General features: G+C 41.0%; 1 protein-coding gene across 16 annotated transcripts in view; it reads right to left on the minus strand.

The window, feature by feature from the left end:
* The window catches only part of PARD3 (par-3 family cell polarity regulator), a 437,461-nt gene that overhangs the window by 86,519 nt on the left and 333,078 nt on the right, over window positions 1-17,864 (minus strand). For 12 of the 16 annotated variants that reach the window (XM_068146264.1, XM_068146253.1, XM_068146258.1 and 9 more), the window contains one exon: window positions 14,348-14,602. The exons of 2 other annotated variants lie outside the window; for them this stretch is intronic. In XM_068146264.1, coding sequence (XP_068002365.1) covers window positions 14,348-14,602 — 255 coding nt within the window. Of the gene's footprint in view, window positions 1-14,343; window positions 14,603-17,864 lie in introns of those variants that run through there. 2 more of the 16 variants (XM_068146265.1, XM_068146260.1) reach the window with 2 other exon arrangements.

Consider the following 17,864-nt stretch of genomic DNA (forward strand, 5'->3'; position numbering starts at 1 on the left):
AAGGCTTTGTTGTCGTATTTGCAGCACTGCTGAAGCTGCAGAGAGGGAATGAACAAGCTCAGATGTCTTTGCCTAATCTCAGGTAAATCCTGGAGGAAAGCTCATACAGGGGAAAAAAAAGTGTTAGAGAATTTAATTGGTTGTATTCTGGTGAATTGTCTGTGAATTATAATATAGCCAAGGAGCTTACTGACGCAGATGAATCTAATTACCTTTCTTTTCCCCCTATAACTATTTTCATCCCCACTCCTTGTCATCTCCAAGTCCCACTCTGGGAGCCTCAGACACACAATCTCTTTCTTACTCTGGAGTCCTCTCCTGATGCTTCTAACTTTCATTTCCATCTATTTTGACAAGTTCCTCTCACATCAACCACTTCCCTCATGTCATCCTTCCTAATATCTTATTTATTTGCTACATAAAATTGCTTTCCCTCGCTCACGTGATTGTGGAGTCCTCTTAGCTGCTTTTATTTTCTTTCTGCTAGCACAATTTGTTAGTCTGGGTCCACAGTGATTTAAAATCACATGCAACTTTCAACATCTCCCTCTAATATTACAATATTGTTCTCTTTTATAATAAAAGTCAGTGAAACATTAATGATCACTATGCCATTAGCCTTAAAAAGGAATAGCAACAACAACAATAAAACCCAACAGTTCTTAAACCTCCTAGATTAAATGTGTAGAGATTGTATAACCAACAGCTGCATGCAGAATCATAGAAGGGATCTCCAAAGATCATCTAGTCCATCCCCCCTTGCAATAAATAGAGGCATCCTCAACTAGATCAGGTTGCCCAGAGCCCTGTGGAGCCTGATCTTGAATATCTCCAGGGATGGCCCCGACCACCTCCCTGGACAACTTGTTCCACAGTATCACAGTATAACTAAGGTTGGAAAGGACCTCGAGGATCATCAAGTCCAACCCATCAACACAGACCCCATGACTAGACCATGGCACCAAGTGCCACGTCCAATCTCCTCTTGAACACCTCCAGGGACGGTGACTCCACCACCTCCCTGGGCAGCACATTCCAATGGTGAACGACTCGCTCGGTGAAGAACTTCCTCCTCACCTTGAGTCTAAACCTCCCCTGGCGCAGCTTGAGACTGTGTCTCCTTGTTCTGGTGCTGCTTGCCTGGGAGAAGAGACCACTACCCTCAGGTAAAGAACTTGTTTCTAACATCCAATCGACATCTGCTCTTCTCTAGTTTGAAGCCAGGTACAGAAGTTGTTTTCAGTGCCCATCTGTAGGAAATACAAAAATTGCAGCCATAGTTTCCAAGACGTAGCTCAAGCTGTAGGAAAGGAAATTTTCTGTCTAGATGCCTACATCCAGCCTCATGTGAGCAAACAGATGCAATGTCCTGCACACCTCCTCTGAAGACCTGCTCAAGCAACACTGATGGGCATAACGGAGTATTAGGGCAGACTGTACACAACTTTGGGAAATGTTGTGGGTTCCTTAAAAATGAAAAATACCCACCAAAGCCAAGGTCAAACACAAAACAAAATCTATTTCTTCTCCTTCTAGAGATAGGTATTCAAGAGCTAGCCATCTTCAGATAAAAGTATGGGGGATTTTAAGATGAGATACATATCTTACTGAGAAATAAATTGAAAAATACTTTTCAGAGTTCTTGTATGACTGGAGGGAGGATGCAGCTCTGCTCTCCATATCTCCTCAGTGAAGAGCAGAATTGAGTAGCTCAGGCAGAACACAGAAGGACGTGACTGTTGAGTTGCTTCAAATCACACTCCTGCGCTCTGCACAGACAACATAAATTGAGTGAAGATGGAAGTAATGAACTCAGAGGGTGAAATACAAAAAATATGATTAAACTAAGCCCACAGAACACAGAAGGAAATGAAGATGGTAAGGGTTTGTTTCTTAGAATGTTTCAGAAATGTAAACACCACTACAGAGGTCTCAACAGCAGCTAATTTACTGCTTTGTGACTGTGGAATATGTAATAAAATAATTTTTCCTCTTTCCTTAGAATCTCAAGGGACACTCTCAGATAGGTATTAAGAATTTCAGACCCTTTATGCCTTTCTGCCCTATGCCCTAGCACATCCAAGAGAACGCACAGGTGATAAAATAAAAATACCAGGAAATTGTCTTCTCAAACAAGAGCCATAAAGAAGAAGAGTAGGTTATCTCTCCACATAAAGCTGGTAGACAAACTCCACTTCAAATGGGGACTGAATACACACTTCACCAGTGGTGGAATAAACCACAGCAGGAACCAATTCCATGTCTGGAGGGAATCAGACCAAGTGACTAACAATGTCTTTTCTGTACCTCTGTAGAAAATGTTTTTTGGACTAGCATCACCTGGAACTTCTCACAAGTGTACAGGTGTTAGCCTTAATGTCCTGGCCATGTTCCAGCTCATGGTTTTTTTACTTAAATTCTCCTCCTTTTAGACTCTCCTGGCTTGTCTCCACTCTCTGGCCCCACTTTACATGCAGTCAAACAGCAGCAGTGTTTCACTGCACAGGTGGCTGCTTGTCAGTGCAAGGAATGGTGTGGGGATCAGCTGTGAAATGGTCCTTACATTGACTACAAGTCCCCATGAAAGGTAACAAAGTTCTTTAGGGTCCTTGCAAATATACTATCCAGATGAAAGATAATCCTGTATAAACCATCCTTTGCCTCATCTGTGCTTATGAGGAGGGTGCTTGTTTGAGTTTGGGATTTTATGGTTTCTGGGTTTGTGGGTTTGTTGGGGTTTTTTGTTTATTTTGTCTTGTGGTTTTGTTGTTGAGTTTTGTTGGGTTTTTTTTTACAGAGAGAGAATAGTTTGCTATCCTTTGTCACAGCAAGCTCAGCAGGCAGCTTTCTCTCCCTACTCACCATCCTGCCACATTCCTGATCTCTGCAGGTGAGGTGATTCACTACCCCCTCCCTCTCCTTCGGTGCAGCCCTTCAGCTCTGCAGGAGGCATCCACTTCTCCTGAGGCTCCTTTCCTGCAATGCCACAGCACTTGCCACCTGCAAATTTTAGTTCATGAATGAACGCAGGTCAGCAGGGCTTCCAGGAATGCTTGGAAGCCTGTTTCACAATGTCCTGCCAACACAGTATCATTTCTCTTTGAGCTGGTATTTCTCCTGTCCAGGAAACATTGCAAATGAGCTGCAGAACCTCTGCAGTAAAAGAGACACACTGAAAATCCTTCAGCAGAACAGAAGCTGTCAGAGCAGCAGGTCCTACATGTTAGCATTCCTACCCATGCAAGAGAGCAACATAATTCTCCACCCACAGAAAGAGATAAACTGAAATCCAAGAACTAGTTATGTAGAAGGGGCATATCCAGTCCAACAGCACACAAGTCTGAGTTGTTTCCTAAAGGTGTTGCATGATGCATGATTTTTGGTGGGGGTATGTGGTATGCACAATGACAAACATATGAAATAAAAGAGAAAAGGCAGCTCCCTAAATTTCAAGAGGAAGGAAGACTTATACTTTATCCTCAACCTTTTTCTTTATGTTTTGGGTAGTGAAGTGGAGAAAAAGACAATGTTATGTATTCCAAATAATTAGTGGGAAGCAAGCCACATACCCAAGTGTAACCCTGAAATACAAGAGGTGATTTAGGAAAAAAGCCAACTTTGGCAATGATTCCAGGAAAAGGTCAATGCAAAAAATGAAGTATGATTTGGTAAGGCATTTCTTATTATTTTACAAATTTCTTTTGATGCCTGAAAAAATGGAGGCTAGTCTTTCTCAGATTCCAAATCTTATACGAAGTGATGTGCACCAGAGCTGCACAGTGATGGGATGAGACAAAATGAATACAAACTATAGGGTGGGAAAGTCTGATATGAGAAGGCTTTTCTTTTTGCTTTTGCATTATTGTTTTTTTCTTCAGATAGCAAGAAGCTGGTCAAACACTGGAACAGGCACCCAGGGAGCTGAATGAAACCTCCCTCCTCAGAGGAGGATACAACTGAAGCACTGAAGCAGCCTGTCCTAATCTAAACTGCTCTGAGCATAAGGTTGGACTAGATGAGCTCTGGAGGTCACTTCCTCTGAAGCAGAGAAATTTTAGAGATGTGGGGCTTTTTTTTTTTTAATATAAGTGCACACAGGCAGAAATAAACATGCACACATGAAAATCCTGTCACAGTTAAGACATTAATGCATCTGCACCTCACTTTGCCAGTGTGTCTGCTCTGCTGAACGTGGACACGCTCACACATCGCACGCTACATAAATGGAGGTATCTGAGTCTCAGTAGGAATATAAAAAACATAAGCATGAGCTCAAATAAAGTAGGATTATTCCTGACACTAAATGCTATCTTGGTTTTACCTATTTTCCTCTTAAATTCCAACATCTTAAGCTGCAGCAATTTTAACTACATCTGAATAGCGCAACTAATGAAAGCTAATGAAATTCAGTCTGCATGAACTGTTGAATGTGGCTTAAGAGGACAAACAACAACTTAGCTCTGACCATCTAAGCAAGATTTAGAGGACATTCCTTTTTAAAAAAAATGTAATTAGACTGGACTGTGGAAAATGGCTAGAAGCAGGAAAGGAAAAAACAAATGGCTCTGCCCTAAATCACAGTGAGTGCAGAGAATGGATACCACCCGCATCCATGGAGTGTGAAAGGCTTTTCAGGAGTGAGAGAGAAGCAAATGAAAATAAAGATTGTGACTCTTCTCCAGCCACCCATAGAAAAGGAACAGGGTACAGTCCACAGCACTTGGACTGCTTCAGTCCACTATGTTCTGCTGAAGCCAAATAACCAACCATTGGCTGTTTAACACGGTACTTGAATGGGAGGTTTCCTGGATACTGCCCTACAGGGAGACCTTACAAGAAGAAACAGGTTATGAATCTCAGCTTAAAATAGTAACACAAATGCATTTTGGGACTAGAAATTACCAGAGTATGATAAGGTAGACAAAACTTAGCTGAAGAGCACTACCAAAGTGAAAGGAATCACTTCTTTTAATTGTACACCCTTTCACAAAATGCCTTTGCATAAATTCCCATAATTGCTTTCCTTCATGATCCCCCAAAGACTTAGACAAAACAAAACCCCAACATGTTACTTAGAGCACTGTTTTAACTCCAAGTTAGTTTTAGATGAGTTACAAAGGCCTAATTCAGTGACTGTGCAATCTTACTGATTGTACTAACTCTCTTAATTTATCATCTCGCTAATATTTTTGCTTCCCTTGCCATATATAAAACCATTACTGCCTGGAATTTTTAGTGAAATTATTCTTCATCAAATACAGAGAGTGGAAGAAAACTTTAGTAAAAGCAAATGCATGGAAAATTGCTTCCACAGAAAAGAAGCCTCTGCCTTAAGTACAGTTTGAAAAAAGTTGGATCAATTAGTAATCTGTGAATGTTAGAAATATCTTAACAATGTCTCAAAGATGAAAGAGCATATCACAGAAGGAAGAAAGGGGGGGAAATTAAATTATGTCTGCAGTCATAATGAATCAAAGCCCAGAAGGTGGTCTCCAAATCAGCAGGTTTTGATGAAATATTAAGGAAAATTATTATTGATGAAAAATGAATAGGCTCTTTTTGATTTTAGCAACCTTTAAATCACACTTTGCTAATTAAAATAGCTTCAATGCATCTTTCCATTCCTTGATGGGCATTTAGCAATCCTCAGAAATGGGGTGCTTTAATTTGACCACATTTTAGCAAATATATATAGAGTTTATCTTAAGCAAACAGACACAGCACAGTTCATGATGATGTACAAAACCAAACACATTATTCAACCTTCTCTTTCAATTTCCTTTTTCTATCTTTGTTTTTACAGTTTATTTGCTAACACAATTACAAGGTAATGACAGGCAGATTCTGCTTGTTCCCTTTGCAGCATACAATATCCAGTAATACACGCTACAGCTATTAATGAGCCATGAACTGTCTCAGGAATTAAAGACTGATGCTACTATTTTCTGTCTCCTTTGTTTGTCAGGTCAGAGCACTCTTAGGACAATCACTCCTACTACCTGGAAGGCCTGTTACTGTGGGTACTGCCATCTTCTGCAAGTAAATTTATTTCCCCAAAGATAAGTGGAAATTAAAAGTCTGAAGGATGTCAGTTCTCAATCCCTTGAAGTTGCACAAATTCTAATTGCTTTTTAAAATGCTGGTAGTAGAAATGCTGCATTCTCTTTTCATCCCAGTTCGTACTGCACTTGCTTTTAAAGGGAAACCTTGGAATGAGGGAAGGCTGTAATGGAGACTGAATTGTGGCACAAAGAAGACATTCAGTTACCAAATGCGATGCAACTCAGGTGTGCCATGCATTATTGATACAGAACTATACACAAAAATTTAAAAGAAGGAAAATCTCCTTTGCTTTTTCTTTCCTAAATTAAGTCTTATATCACCATCTAAACTCTGGGCAGATGAAATTACCAATCCATTAGAAATATGTGATCTGTTTACTGTAATAACATTTCACAGAATCACAGAAGGGTAGGGGTTGGAAGGAACCTCCAGAGACTGAGTCTGACCTCCCTGCCGAAGCAGGGTCACCTAGGGCAGGCTGTACAGCAACATATCCAGGCAGGTTTTGAAAGTCTCCAGAGAAGGAGACCACAAACACTCTGGGCAGTCTGTTCCAGTGCTCTGTCACTTGAGGTGGAACCCCCTGTGTTCTAGCTTGTACCTATTGTTCCTTGTCCTGTCACTGGGCACCATGCAAAAGAGCCTGGCACCTTCATCTCAACACCCACCCCTCAGATATTTATAGATGTTGATAAGATCCCCTCTGAGCCTTCTCCTCTCAAGACTAAACAGCCCCATTCCCTCAGTCTTTACATCATGGCTATATTTCATGTATATCATATATCCATCATATAGAAAGGATTTCTATGAACGCATCAGGCTGCAAAGCTATTTAAATGTCACTCGTATTTTTAAATTTAAAAAATCATGGCAAGTAAGTAAGCCTGATGTTAGAACAACATTTCCCAGAAATACATCATCATATCAAATAGGTCATTCAAGAAACCTTCTAATGTCTCACATCATAGTGTTTGAGCCTTAAGGAACAAGATTTCAGACACCTTATAAACCACTTCATTAACAATATGCTATGAAGTGTAAGGCTGCAGTAACATACACCGTTTCTGAGTGCTGGGGTGGTTTTCAGCTTTCCAGCCAAGACCAAACTGAAATGAGATCTTTCAGCAATTTCTCATTTTCCAGGGTTGCCAGTATGGCACATTCCCTAAGCACTCATTCAATGAGTTTACAAGATGTTAGAAGGAACTGGCTTCCACCTCCCAAAGAGGTAGTGATGTTACTTTCCTTCTTAAAATATACCGCAGAGGATTCCTCCACACAATTAGACCTCACTGCTTCTGCCAGTGATAAACCCCTTGGACTGTAAGCAGGATGCTTTTTAAGCCACATAAAAACCCAGGACTGGCCATAAGGATAAACAATGCAGTTAAATATGGTTTGTCTCATCTGTGAAGGAGTTACCACTTGTTAGAATAGAACAGAACAAAAACCTCTTCAAGGTCCTCCAGTGTGAGAAGAACATGACTAACAAATTCATTAATATTTGTCATTTCATCCTTTATTCTATGTTAAAGACCTAACTTCTGATATTATATTTAGTTTTATCAAGCAAGAGAGGCAGGATTCAGTGAACACACAGCACTCCCTCCAGCTCTGCCTGTGCACCCTTTGTAACCCAGAGTGGGAAGTTCACCTCTCTCTTATCTTTCTGTGCACTTTCCCACTGCAGCCCTTTGTAGAGGTACTAACTCAGGCTGCTTTTGTAAAAACAAACAAATAGCTGTCACACTCCAGATTACACAGCAAGCTGACTGGAGGGGAGAGGAAGCAAACCCACCGGGGTCTCAGGGAGGCTGTGGCTGTGGTAAATGGTGACAGACATGGTTCTCACAACAGTATCAGTGCTTGGTATCTGTTCAGGGAAAAAAAAAACCCAACCAAAAAACCCCAGGACTTTCAAGTCATTAAAATGAGAGAGATGAATAGAGTTCACTTTAAGTCTGCCATTTATTCCACCAAAGTGGTAACCCAAACACAGGAGTGCAATTGCATACTTTCACAATAGGGAGCCTACATAAATCCTCATGAATTTATATTAAAACTTGTCTTATATTCTATCAAGATGGAAGAACAAAAGAAAACAAGGAACCTCAGATAATAAAATGGCAATTCTAATTGTGTCTATTGGGTTCTAAATACACAAGTCTATGAGGGACCAAGCTAATTTTTAGGCAGTCCTGGGGGCAAGGATTACTGGCTTATAGGATGAAGGGTAGAGGAACAAAAAGACCCAATGTGTTAGTGCTGAAGTAAAATTAAACCCCATGAAGAGTCTCACAGAGGCTATAACTAATCCTTCTCTGGGTTATCACAGACAGAGGAGTTAAAATACCACAATGATTTCCAAGTATTATTTTCAGTTTTATATGTTAAAGCACTGCAAATAGTTCATTAACCCACTGCTCTCCAGCGGGTTGTCTTGGAAAGTCTGATTATCCCATAATGGCATATGTGCCATTTTCCAGGCCAGTAAAGGGGGACACTCTCTGGAAGATAAGCATTTAAAACCTATTATTATTAATTTCTCAAACATCACTGATTATTTAGGGAGGAGGTCCCTGCTCTGAAATGCTTTTAGCCTAATCAAGTATTCACGGCCCATTCATCCACATGAGTTCTACCTTCCCCTGGTAGTATGTCATCTGTAGGGCTCTGATGGCAGAGGGTGATAAACTGAAGAACAAGGGATCCAGGCATAGGAGAATGCTTCCACATCAGCAAAAAGAAGTAAATGGAAGTACAAGGGAAGAGCTTACTCATAATCTTACTCAATCTAGGTTGTTAGCCTTCTGCACAGCTCTGCAGGTTTTAAATGTCATTGATTAGATGGTTTACAGTGCAGTGGCCTTTCCCTTCATGACAGCAGTCCAAGTCAACCCCTGAGAACCATCAAAAAATCTCTTAATGTAAGCAACAAGAAATAGTCTAGCATTTACAGGATGCATCGCTCCTATCTCCATCTCTGCTGGGCCTGGCAGTAAGCTCAGATTGCTGTGCACAAATGATCCCACAGACTTAAGAACATTCCTGTGACTAACATTACTAATAAAGAAGTTTAATATAGCTGCACAAGCACCTTGTTTTTTTAACAAATATTTATCCAGGCATGGCAATATAGTATTGCATAGCTTTTGTGACCCATTCAGCTATTGCTAAGAGTTATTTTACACACACTAGAAAGATAGGGTCTGCTTATTTCACTTTTATAACATATCCCTCTATTATATTAGAGTGTTTCTCTCCAGTTTCCAGCATTCATTACTTTCATGCCAATTCAAGCACAAAGATACTACCGAGTGAATAAAAGTTAACATCTTAATAAAATGTTCTCCCCTGCTTTTTGGAAAAGCAGCAAGCAAAGTATGTGACCTGGCCTTAAAAACAGAGTATCGCCTCTTTGCACTGAACAGATGACAGTTAAAGCAAGTGGGGTTACATTCAGTCCCAAATATTCCTTTGACATAACTTGATTCCACTTCTGATAGAAAAGAAACCAGTTCATAGAGGTCTCCCTTCTCAAATAAGCATTTTTTCTGTTTAATGGCAAAATGCATGCAAAAAGCATATGATTATGGTATTTATGTTTCCATTAAAATGTCCTCAGCAAGCTGGAGGAGCCTAGCCTACTATTTTCAAGCTATTTAGATTTACAGCAGCACAGTGCCTATTTTATTTCAATTATATTTCAGGACAATGCACTCTTGGTGGGAAATGATTGCAGACTGACAGCCAGTAAATGTCCATTAGGAGTTGTCTTTCTACCTACTGCTCAGCTATGGATGTCAGGTGATCACTATCAAACCCCATTGTATAGCATCATTGTCATCTACATGAAAAACATTGATCACTCATGCAGCTTCTATTCTGCAGGATGCAAAACATACTAGAGAGATTTTTCAGCTAAGTTAAAAGCCTTATCCACAAGAACACTGTTCTCAAGATACTTCTTTCTTGCATTGTAAAATAAACACAGATTATACATTCCACTTTGGTTTCACTCCATTAATGCCTAACATATGAAGTGAAAAACTCCTCAGCAGCCTGTCTGTAAGCTAGCAATACACAGGATGGAGCTAACATTGCAAGGGTAGCTGATGTGTATGCAGCTATACTGATCACCAATCACTCCCAGCAGATTTGAATTGCTTATTTATTGCTAGAGCTCCATTTCTTCTGAACCATAAACTCTTCCTCTGTTAAGAAAGAGAATATGCTTTAATTCTCTAGCTTCAAGAACAGAAAAGAGCATTTTTCAGTGCTACTGGAGAGACTTGCCATGACTGGTGTAACTGGAAATTAAAGTGTTTTAAGATTCACAGGAGCTACTCACATGGGTGGATTATGTAAGAAGCCCAAAACAAAGAACCTCTCCTATTTCTACTACATATTTAACAAATAATAGCTACTACAGAAAAAACCAACCAACCAAAAACACACACACAGATCCCCCCAAATCCAGCAACTATTTGACTCTGATGCAACACAAATCTGCATAAAAAACAATTCTAAAACAGTTTAGAGTTCTGCAAAGATAACTTTGAATAAAATTTAGTATTTATAACTGGGTTTTTTTAATCACCATTGTGATAAAGCAAGGCCACTTGCACACATACAGGTGTGTGAGTCTCCAATGTGTAAGTTAACATTTCTTTCTCCTTTGCTGCATTTTGGCATTACACAACCCACTTTCTGATTTAGAGACATGGATGGACAAACTACTTAAGAATTAACCATGTTCTTCTTGCTGTTTTGTGCACATCAATGAAGGAGAATGAAGCAACAGGCTTGTTTTTAAAGCTGGTTTCAAGCTAGGTTACAAAACAACTTGGGCAGCCTGCGCCTGACAGCTTGGCAGTAGCACTGCAATTGCTGTCCTCGTAACATCCTTAAAGTTTCAAAAAAGGACCAAAATAAAATGGTCTGATGAGCAGTTCACATACTTGTCCTCCACTCTGTTATCATTCATATGCCTCCACACAGTTAAACTTCACATCAGTGGGTTTGTAGTGTTGATGAAAATAAGAAGTTGAAGGAATATTAAAGCAAAACAAACCCTGACAAGGCCTCACACACAGAAGCAATAATTCTCTTGCAAGTTAACGAGAAATTTGTCATAAGTGTTCAGGAACGGTATGCAAACTGTTATGGGACACTTTGTTATAGGCTTCCTTGTAAGAGACTGTTAAATAACCTTTTGGACATACTTAAATGTCAAATTTTGTTTGGCACTAAGCACAAAACTGTAATAGAAATAACATTTCCCATATAAACAATGCTGCTTTTAATATCAACGTGCTGAAGATTTGAGACAGCCTGGCCATTACCAGCTCCTGGCAGTTCAGCACAAGGGTAATGCGCTGTGAGTGATTTCCCTCCCCATTCACAAAGGCTGGAAGCCACTGTTTCTATTTAGATATCCTCTGAAATGTCCAGAGGAAAGGAAAGGATGGCAGGCAAAAGGGTAAAACACACCAAAAATAACCCTCACCACAGGTGAACACCAATGTAAACAACACTTTGAGGATGCAGAACTGCAGCCAGCTATTTCTCCTCAAATTTCTTGCAACATTTTCAGGATAAATGCAGAGAAGAGAACTCCCTGGAGAAGAGCCTCATGAAGAGGCAGTTGGATGCTTGGTGTAGAAAAGGACATTGTGGGAGATGTCAAGTGAAGGAGGAAGGTCTTGCTGCTGGAAAAGGACAGCAAGAAACAAGTTGCAATGTATATGAGATGAGGAATCAGGTATCCAACAGATGGAGAAACAAGAGTTAACAAATAACTCAGACCCACAGGGCCACAACTGTTTCTTAAAATGATGCTCAGATGAAACTTTCTTAATACAACTGAGATACAGTTTGTAAAACACAGAGCAGCCTTGGAAAGGTAACTCAGCAGTGATATTGCACAGTCAGGCTCTCAGATGTCCTTGACACACCTCAAGGACAACTGAAGGCTGCTGCCTCAGAGCTGATGCCCTCTGTGCCCAAAGCAGAGGATGTGCTCTCTCAGTGATGGGCCCATGGTATAAATATGACACCTGGGACAGTTAAATTTGAGCCCGAGAGTGATTCTATGATTCTATGAACACTCCCCAAAAGGTCTTCTGGAGCTGAGTGGGATTCACCAGCTCCACAGTTTGGCTGTTAACAAGTTGAGGACAGAGGAAAGCAAACTGCATACACAAGTCACCTTCATGCCTCAGTTCCCCAAACAAGCATCTCAGAGCACATTCATAACAAGTAATAATCTTTTTCCATCTGAATTACCTATTCCTTCCAGGTGATTCTTGCTGAATTTGTCCCTCCTTTATCACAGGGAGAGGGGTAGCTTTTCTTGCCCCATTTCTAGTCTCCAACTTGCATTTTCTTCCTCTGCTCAATCCCATTGTGTGCACTGGGTTTTTCCTTTTGTCACAGCGTGATGCAGCTCAGACAGACAGGGCTCTCCATGTTCCAGGAACAGCCTGAGTGTGCAGAACTACCACACTGCTCTTCAGTCCTACCCATATGATTAACATCAGATTCCCTCAGCACTCCGTTCCCTTCAGCTTTACTCACTCTCTCCCGGCTCTTTTATCAGCAGTCACACAGTTAGCTAGGTCACACAGGTCTTATATTTCACTGTGCCAGGTTTGCATCAAAGAACTTTTTTTTGTTGTTGATATGACATGGATGCCATTCAACTCCAAAATGAAACACTGCCTTTGGTCTAACAAAACAGCCGTTGAGAGTCACCATGTGGCAGCCAAATCCAACCAAGCTATCTCCATCTCCAAAGGCACCACAGTACCGAAGTGTCAGGCTCCAGGGCATACCAGCACCAGCCAGTATAAGACTAAGGAATATAAAATTTCAAGGGCACAGATAAAGCTATCTTACAAAAATACTTTGCTTCCTTCACTGAAATAATGTAGATTGCCACAACATATAAATGATGTTCATTTAATAGGAAAAGTAGAGTTTTTACACAGTGCAATGCAAGAGAACAGTGTGCTTGAGACAAGAAAAAAGCTGCACCACTGAATTTTAGTAAAATCTTGTGTGTCACGAAATGCATCTGGGATTTCCTGATTTGTCATGTTAGAGGATATATTTCTACCAATACTGTCTAAAGGAACTTTTCAAAATAGCTCTGGTGGAGGGTTTAACACACCAGTCTCAATCCTCAATTAAAAAGAGTTTTAGACAAGTAGTTGAACTCCGAATGGCAACCACTTTCCTTTAGACCAAATACAAATTACTCTGTTACCACCTAGAAGAGAATACGCAAGATGACTGCCAGTCCTCAGGTTCTCAAACACTGCGACTAAAGACTAAGGTTTGCTCATTTACCTGGAAATCAAATCTTCTCCTTCTGGAAAGAATGTGGTAGAAAACAAAACACTAAGTGTTTTTTCTATAAGCTAAATTAATAACCTTTGAGTGAGGTAATGAGACCTCCCGCACCAGTAGGAATTTAGTGTTTGGTTTTGTAAAGCTGAGAAAATGCAGAACTGCAAGACCATAAATGTTAGCCAAGAAAACAGATGTATTTTCATTGTTAAAGCAAAAAAAAGCTGTGAATTTTGCCTTTGGTTATTTCTAGTTTGTGTTAGTTTACATGCCTGTTTTCGCTTCAGGTTTTCAAGTGAACTCAAAACTCTCAACAGAACCCGTATTTTTTGCCCAGATCAGCACAAAACAAAGCATGACACAGTTCAGATAACGTAACCACAGGAAGAGCATAAATCGTAAGCTACAGCCTGAGAAGAGAAAGTAACTCAAGAGTCAAGCCTGGACTTTACTCATTTGGTCTATATATAACCAAAAACCTCAACCTGTTAGACTGAAGTTCAGGACTACAGCAGGGCTAGATTCCAGGTATGCTTTCACCCACTTTTTCTTGAACAAAAACTTTCCAGAGATTTTGTGTGCTGTGACTAGGTTGGAAATGTTGTGGTCAATGGCTGCATCAGTTATAGAGCTCTGATAGACAAACCAGATGATGTTGCAAGTTTGACTTTAATTTGAGTGATACCAAACAGCAAGTCTTAAAATTCCAAACCCTCTGAAGAACAAGAAGAAAAGCAGTTGCTCTGCAGAAAGTAACTTCCTCATCCCAGTTTGATTTGCATGAGCTCAACACTTCTCTACACATTGGCTTTTAAAAAGCCATTAATAAAAATGCAGTTCTGACTGTCCATTGATGTGCAGTCGTCCCCCATGACAAAAGCATTACAAGGGCAGATTTTTGAAAGGGTATTGATTGATGTCTGGTGCCTACCTGTCTACAGGTGAAGACTTTGAATTCCGTGGTTTCTTCACTTGGGCGTAGAGAGCTTCCACAGTCTGCCCATCCCTCGGGCTCTGCGGCCGGCTGTTGAGCGCTGCCGTGCCACTGTTTGAAGAGTCATAGGAGGCAATCCCAGAGTACATTGGGTCTGCATCACAGCCAAACATCCGGTTAAAATCCTGGATCTCTGCATAGTCACGCTCCCGGGCTTGCCTCTCTCGAAATTCTCGAGTTTTTGCTTGAATTCTGAAAAATTAAAAGAAGGCTGAAACTAATTTCCCCCCCCCAATTCCTCGAAAGCAGCAGTTAGCAGAGAGTTCAGGCAGCCCATCTTAATGAACACGACAGAAATGCTTCCAGTTTCAGTTTGCCATGGACTTTCAGGCTTACTTCGAATATTGAAGCCTAGATCAAAGCAATGCCACAATCATCACTGCTGTTTAGGGAAGAAGTCTGATCATCTACCGTCTTTTGCTCCATTATTAAGGTACGTATGACTAGCCAGACCTGGTGGCAAGCAGGGTTCACCTGTTGTCTCATGCTTGCACCTGACCTGTCTGAGAACGGCCTGACACCAGCCACCAGCCATAATGCCTTGTACCCCATTAAAGCAGATCAAAACAGATCTAATGGTTCTAATTACTGCATTCAGAGAAGAATTTTAATCTTTCTTTGCCCAAGTACTACAAAAATCATACTTCTTGTAGAATTAAGGGATTTTGTAAAGATAGGACACACACGTACATATTTATGTATGCATGCAGGCAGTAAGCAGAAGAAGTAGATTCTTGTATGAATCATTAACAACATACATGGTTTGTTTAAAATTTAAACAAACTGAATCTGGCATCTCTCAAAAGAAGGCAGTTCCTGCTCAGAAAGTAACAACACGTGCCTTATGTCGACTTTACAAATGCAAGGTGACGCTGTGCCGGGGCTTTGTTTCTAGGTGCACTTGTTTAACTGTATGACAGATCAACCAGAGGCCGTTCAGGAACACAACAAATGCAAATTTAGCACAGGTCATATTTTCAAAAGCACACAAAGCTATTACTAAATTTGATCTGGGCTTCAAAGTTTCTTTGGCATTTCAGAAGATTTGATGTATCACACATACATGCACAGGGAACTGAACCCCCACCCCCAACACCGTCTCCTCCCCACACCAATGCATTGCTCTGTCATCACTGCAAAATGAAGCACTTGGCTGTCACCTCCCCTCCATTACTAAAATGTGCTTTTTCATCTAATGCAGCCATGGCTACAGTGTGACAATATCCATCCCTTCAGACTACAGCTCTGTGTGACTCTGTTATGTGACATTTCCAAAGACAGCTTCTTCACCAACTCTTAAAAAGAGCATCCTACTCAATGCTTCTGCCTCTTTTGAAAGTGAGTCTTGTCTCTTCTGAAAAGCCTTAAACATAGGTAGCTGACATTTTTGGAAGTGCTGAACTTAGCCCCATTCAAGATCAGTCTTTCAGGAAAAAATAATAAAATTTTTAAAAAAAAGGGATACACAAAGGGTTGGATTCAGGCTGGAGATAAAGATACCAGAATTGAGGTGCCTGCAGTTGGTGAGGCCACACCAGGTACACGTGCAGACTCCCTTTACAGTTCAGGGAGCTGTAAGTCAGCAGATTCTAGAGTTACACAGCTGCACCGTGTGTACCAGCACAAAAGGAGTCACTCTACAGACACTTTTGAGGCTGTTCAGCTCTTCCTTGTGAACTTGTATGGTCAGCTTTGATTTAGCTGCTCAAACACAAATGGCTATGGCCACCTGATGCCCCAGGTAATCCTGCTGCACCTCCAGCTGCCAGGCAAGTCTCCTGTACGTCCTTGACACAGCTGCCAGACCCATGCTGATATCTGAGAGACAGTGATAACTCAAAATGACACAAGACCTCTGTGATCAAGTATGTGAACCCAGCTCTCAGCTGCTAGGTGAACATCTAAATGTGTCTTCATCAGACTGAGTCACAAACAGTTTGTTCTTTCTATGCTAACAAAGATTGCCATAACAAAAGAAGGGAACAGGAGGGTGGTACCAATAGGCAGACCCATTTTCCTCCCAAATTCTACATGTACTGACCATGGACACCACTGAGTGGCTGAAGTCCTTTCAATAGCCAGTGCCATCGACACTGATGGTTCAGTAACTCATTTATAACCCTCAAGTTCTGCCTTGGCCTAACTCCTCTTTTTGTGTTTACTACCATACAATTCAGTCATACGTAGTCACACTGGAAAGAAAAGCAACTATACCAAAAAAACCCAAACAAAATCAACCAACCAACCTCCACCCAACAACAAAAAACCACACCAACAAACAAAAACCCCAAACAACCCCCCCCAACAAACACACACACAAAAGACCCAATACCCCACCCCCAAACAGAACACACTGCCACCAAACAAAACCACTGAAAATCACCCCAATAAAATCACCCCAATCAAACCACCCCACACAAGTAGAAGAAATGTGAGAAAGTTCAACTTAAACTAATATAAATGTTTGATTTTGCAATTTTGCAAGCACAAAACTCTTTACTGGTTGCTTTTTCTTTTCTTATGGAAAAATGGAAATGAATACTGCAACACTACTCAGCTGCCAGCATGTTCCTCCACAATTTCAGCAACATCAAACCAGAAGTCTTTAACCTACAGCGAAGAAGGGCTCGGGTTTAAATGCAAAAGCCACTTCAAATGTAATGCCTACTTTAAAAATAAAAATATACTTTTTCCTACATTGTCCTATACTCCAGAGCTGTAATTCAGAAAGGTTCCAGCCGCAATGACTTGGAAGATACCTATGCAGAAGCAAAAGCAGGCCTGTAAAAAGCCTGGGGTTTCTGATTCCTCATTCGGCAGGTTTCACTTCCAGCTTGGAGTCCTCCATCAGTTAACCTGTGGAGCAGCCAAACTTAACTATGCCTCCAAAGTTAAAGAAGCAGGTCCAGAAGAAGTCCATGAACATGATCAGAGGGCTGGAGAACCAACTCTATGGCCACAGGCTGAGGGAGCTGGGGCTGTTGAGACTGGAGAAAAGAAAGCTCGAGGGAAACCTTAGAGAAGCCTTCCAGTACCTGAAGGGGCCTACAAGAAAGCCACCAAGAGCCTTTTTATACAAGGGCTTGTAGTGACAGAATGAGGGGCATTGGCTTTGAGCTTGAGAAGGGGAGATTCAGACTGGATATTAGGAAGAAATTCTTTACAGTGAGGGTGGTGAGAGACTGAACAGGTTGCCCATGGAGATCATGGAATCTCCCTCCCTGGAGGTGCTCAAGGCCAACTTGGACGATGCTTTGAGCAACCCAAGCTAGCAGAAGGTGTCCCTCAACCTGATCTAGCAGAAGGTATCACTGCCCATGGCAGGGGACTTGGAACTAGATGATAATCAAGGTTCCTTCCAACCTAAACCATTCTATGAATCTATGAAATGACCAGGAAAAAAAACACACTGACATATTCTTCAAAAGAATAACAGTGAGCAGTGACATCTTTT

The sequence above is a fragment of the Melanerpes formicivorus genome, unplaced genomic scaffold (genome assembly GCF_026170545.1).
Source record: "Melanerpes formicivorus ecotype bairdi unplaced genomic scaffold, bMelFor1.0.p_v2 SCAF_13, whole genome shotgun sequence".
Classification (NCBI taxonomy): domain Eukaryota; kingdom Metazoa; phylum Chordata; class Aves; order Piciformes; family Picidae; genus Melanerpes; species Melanerpes formicivorus.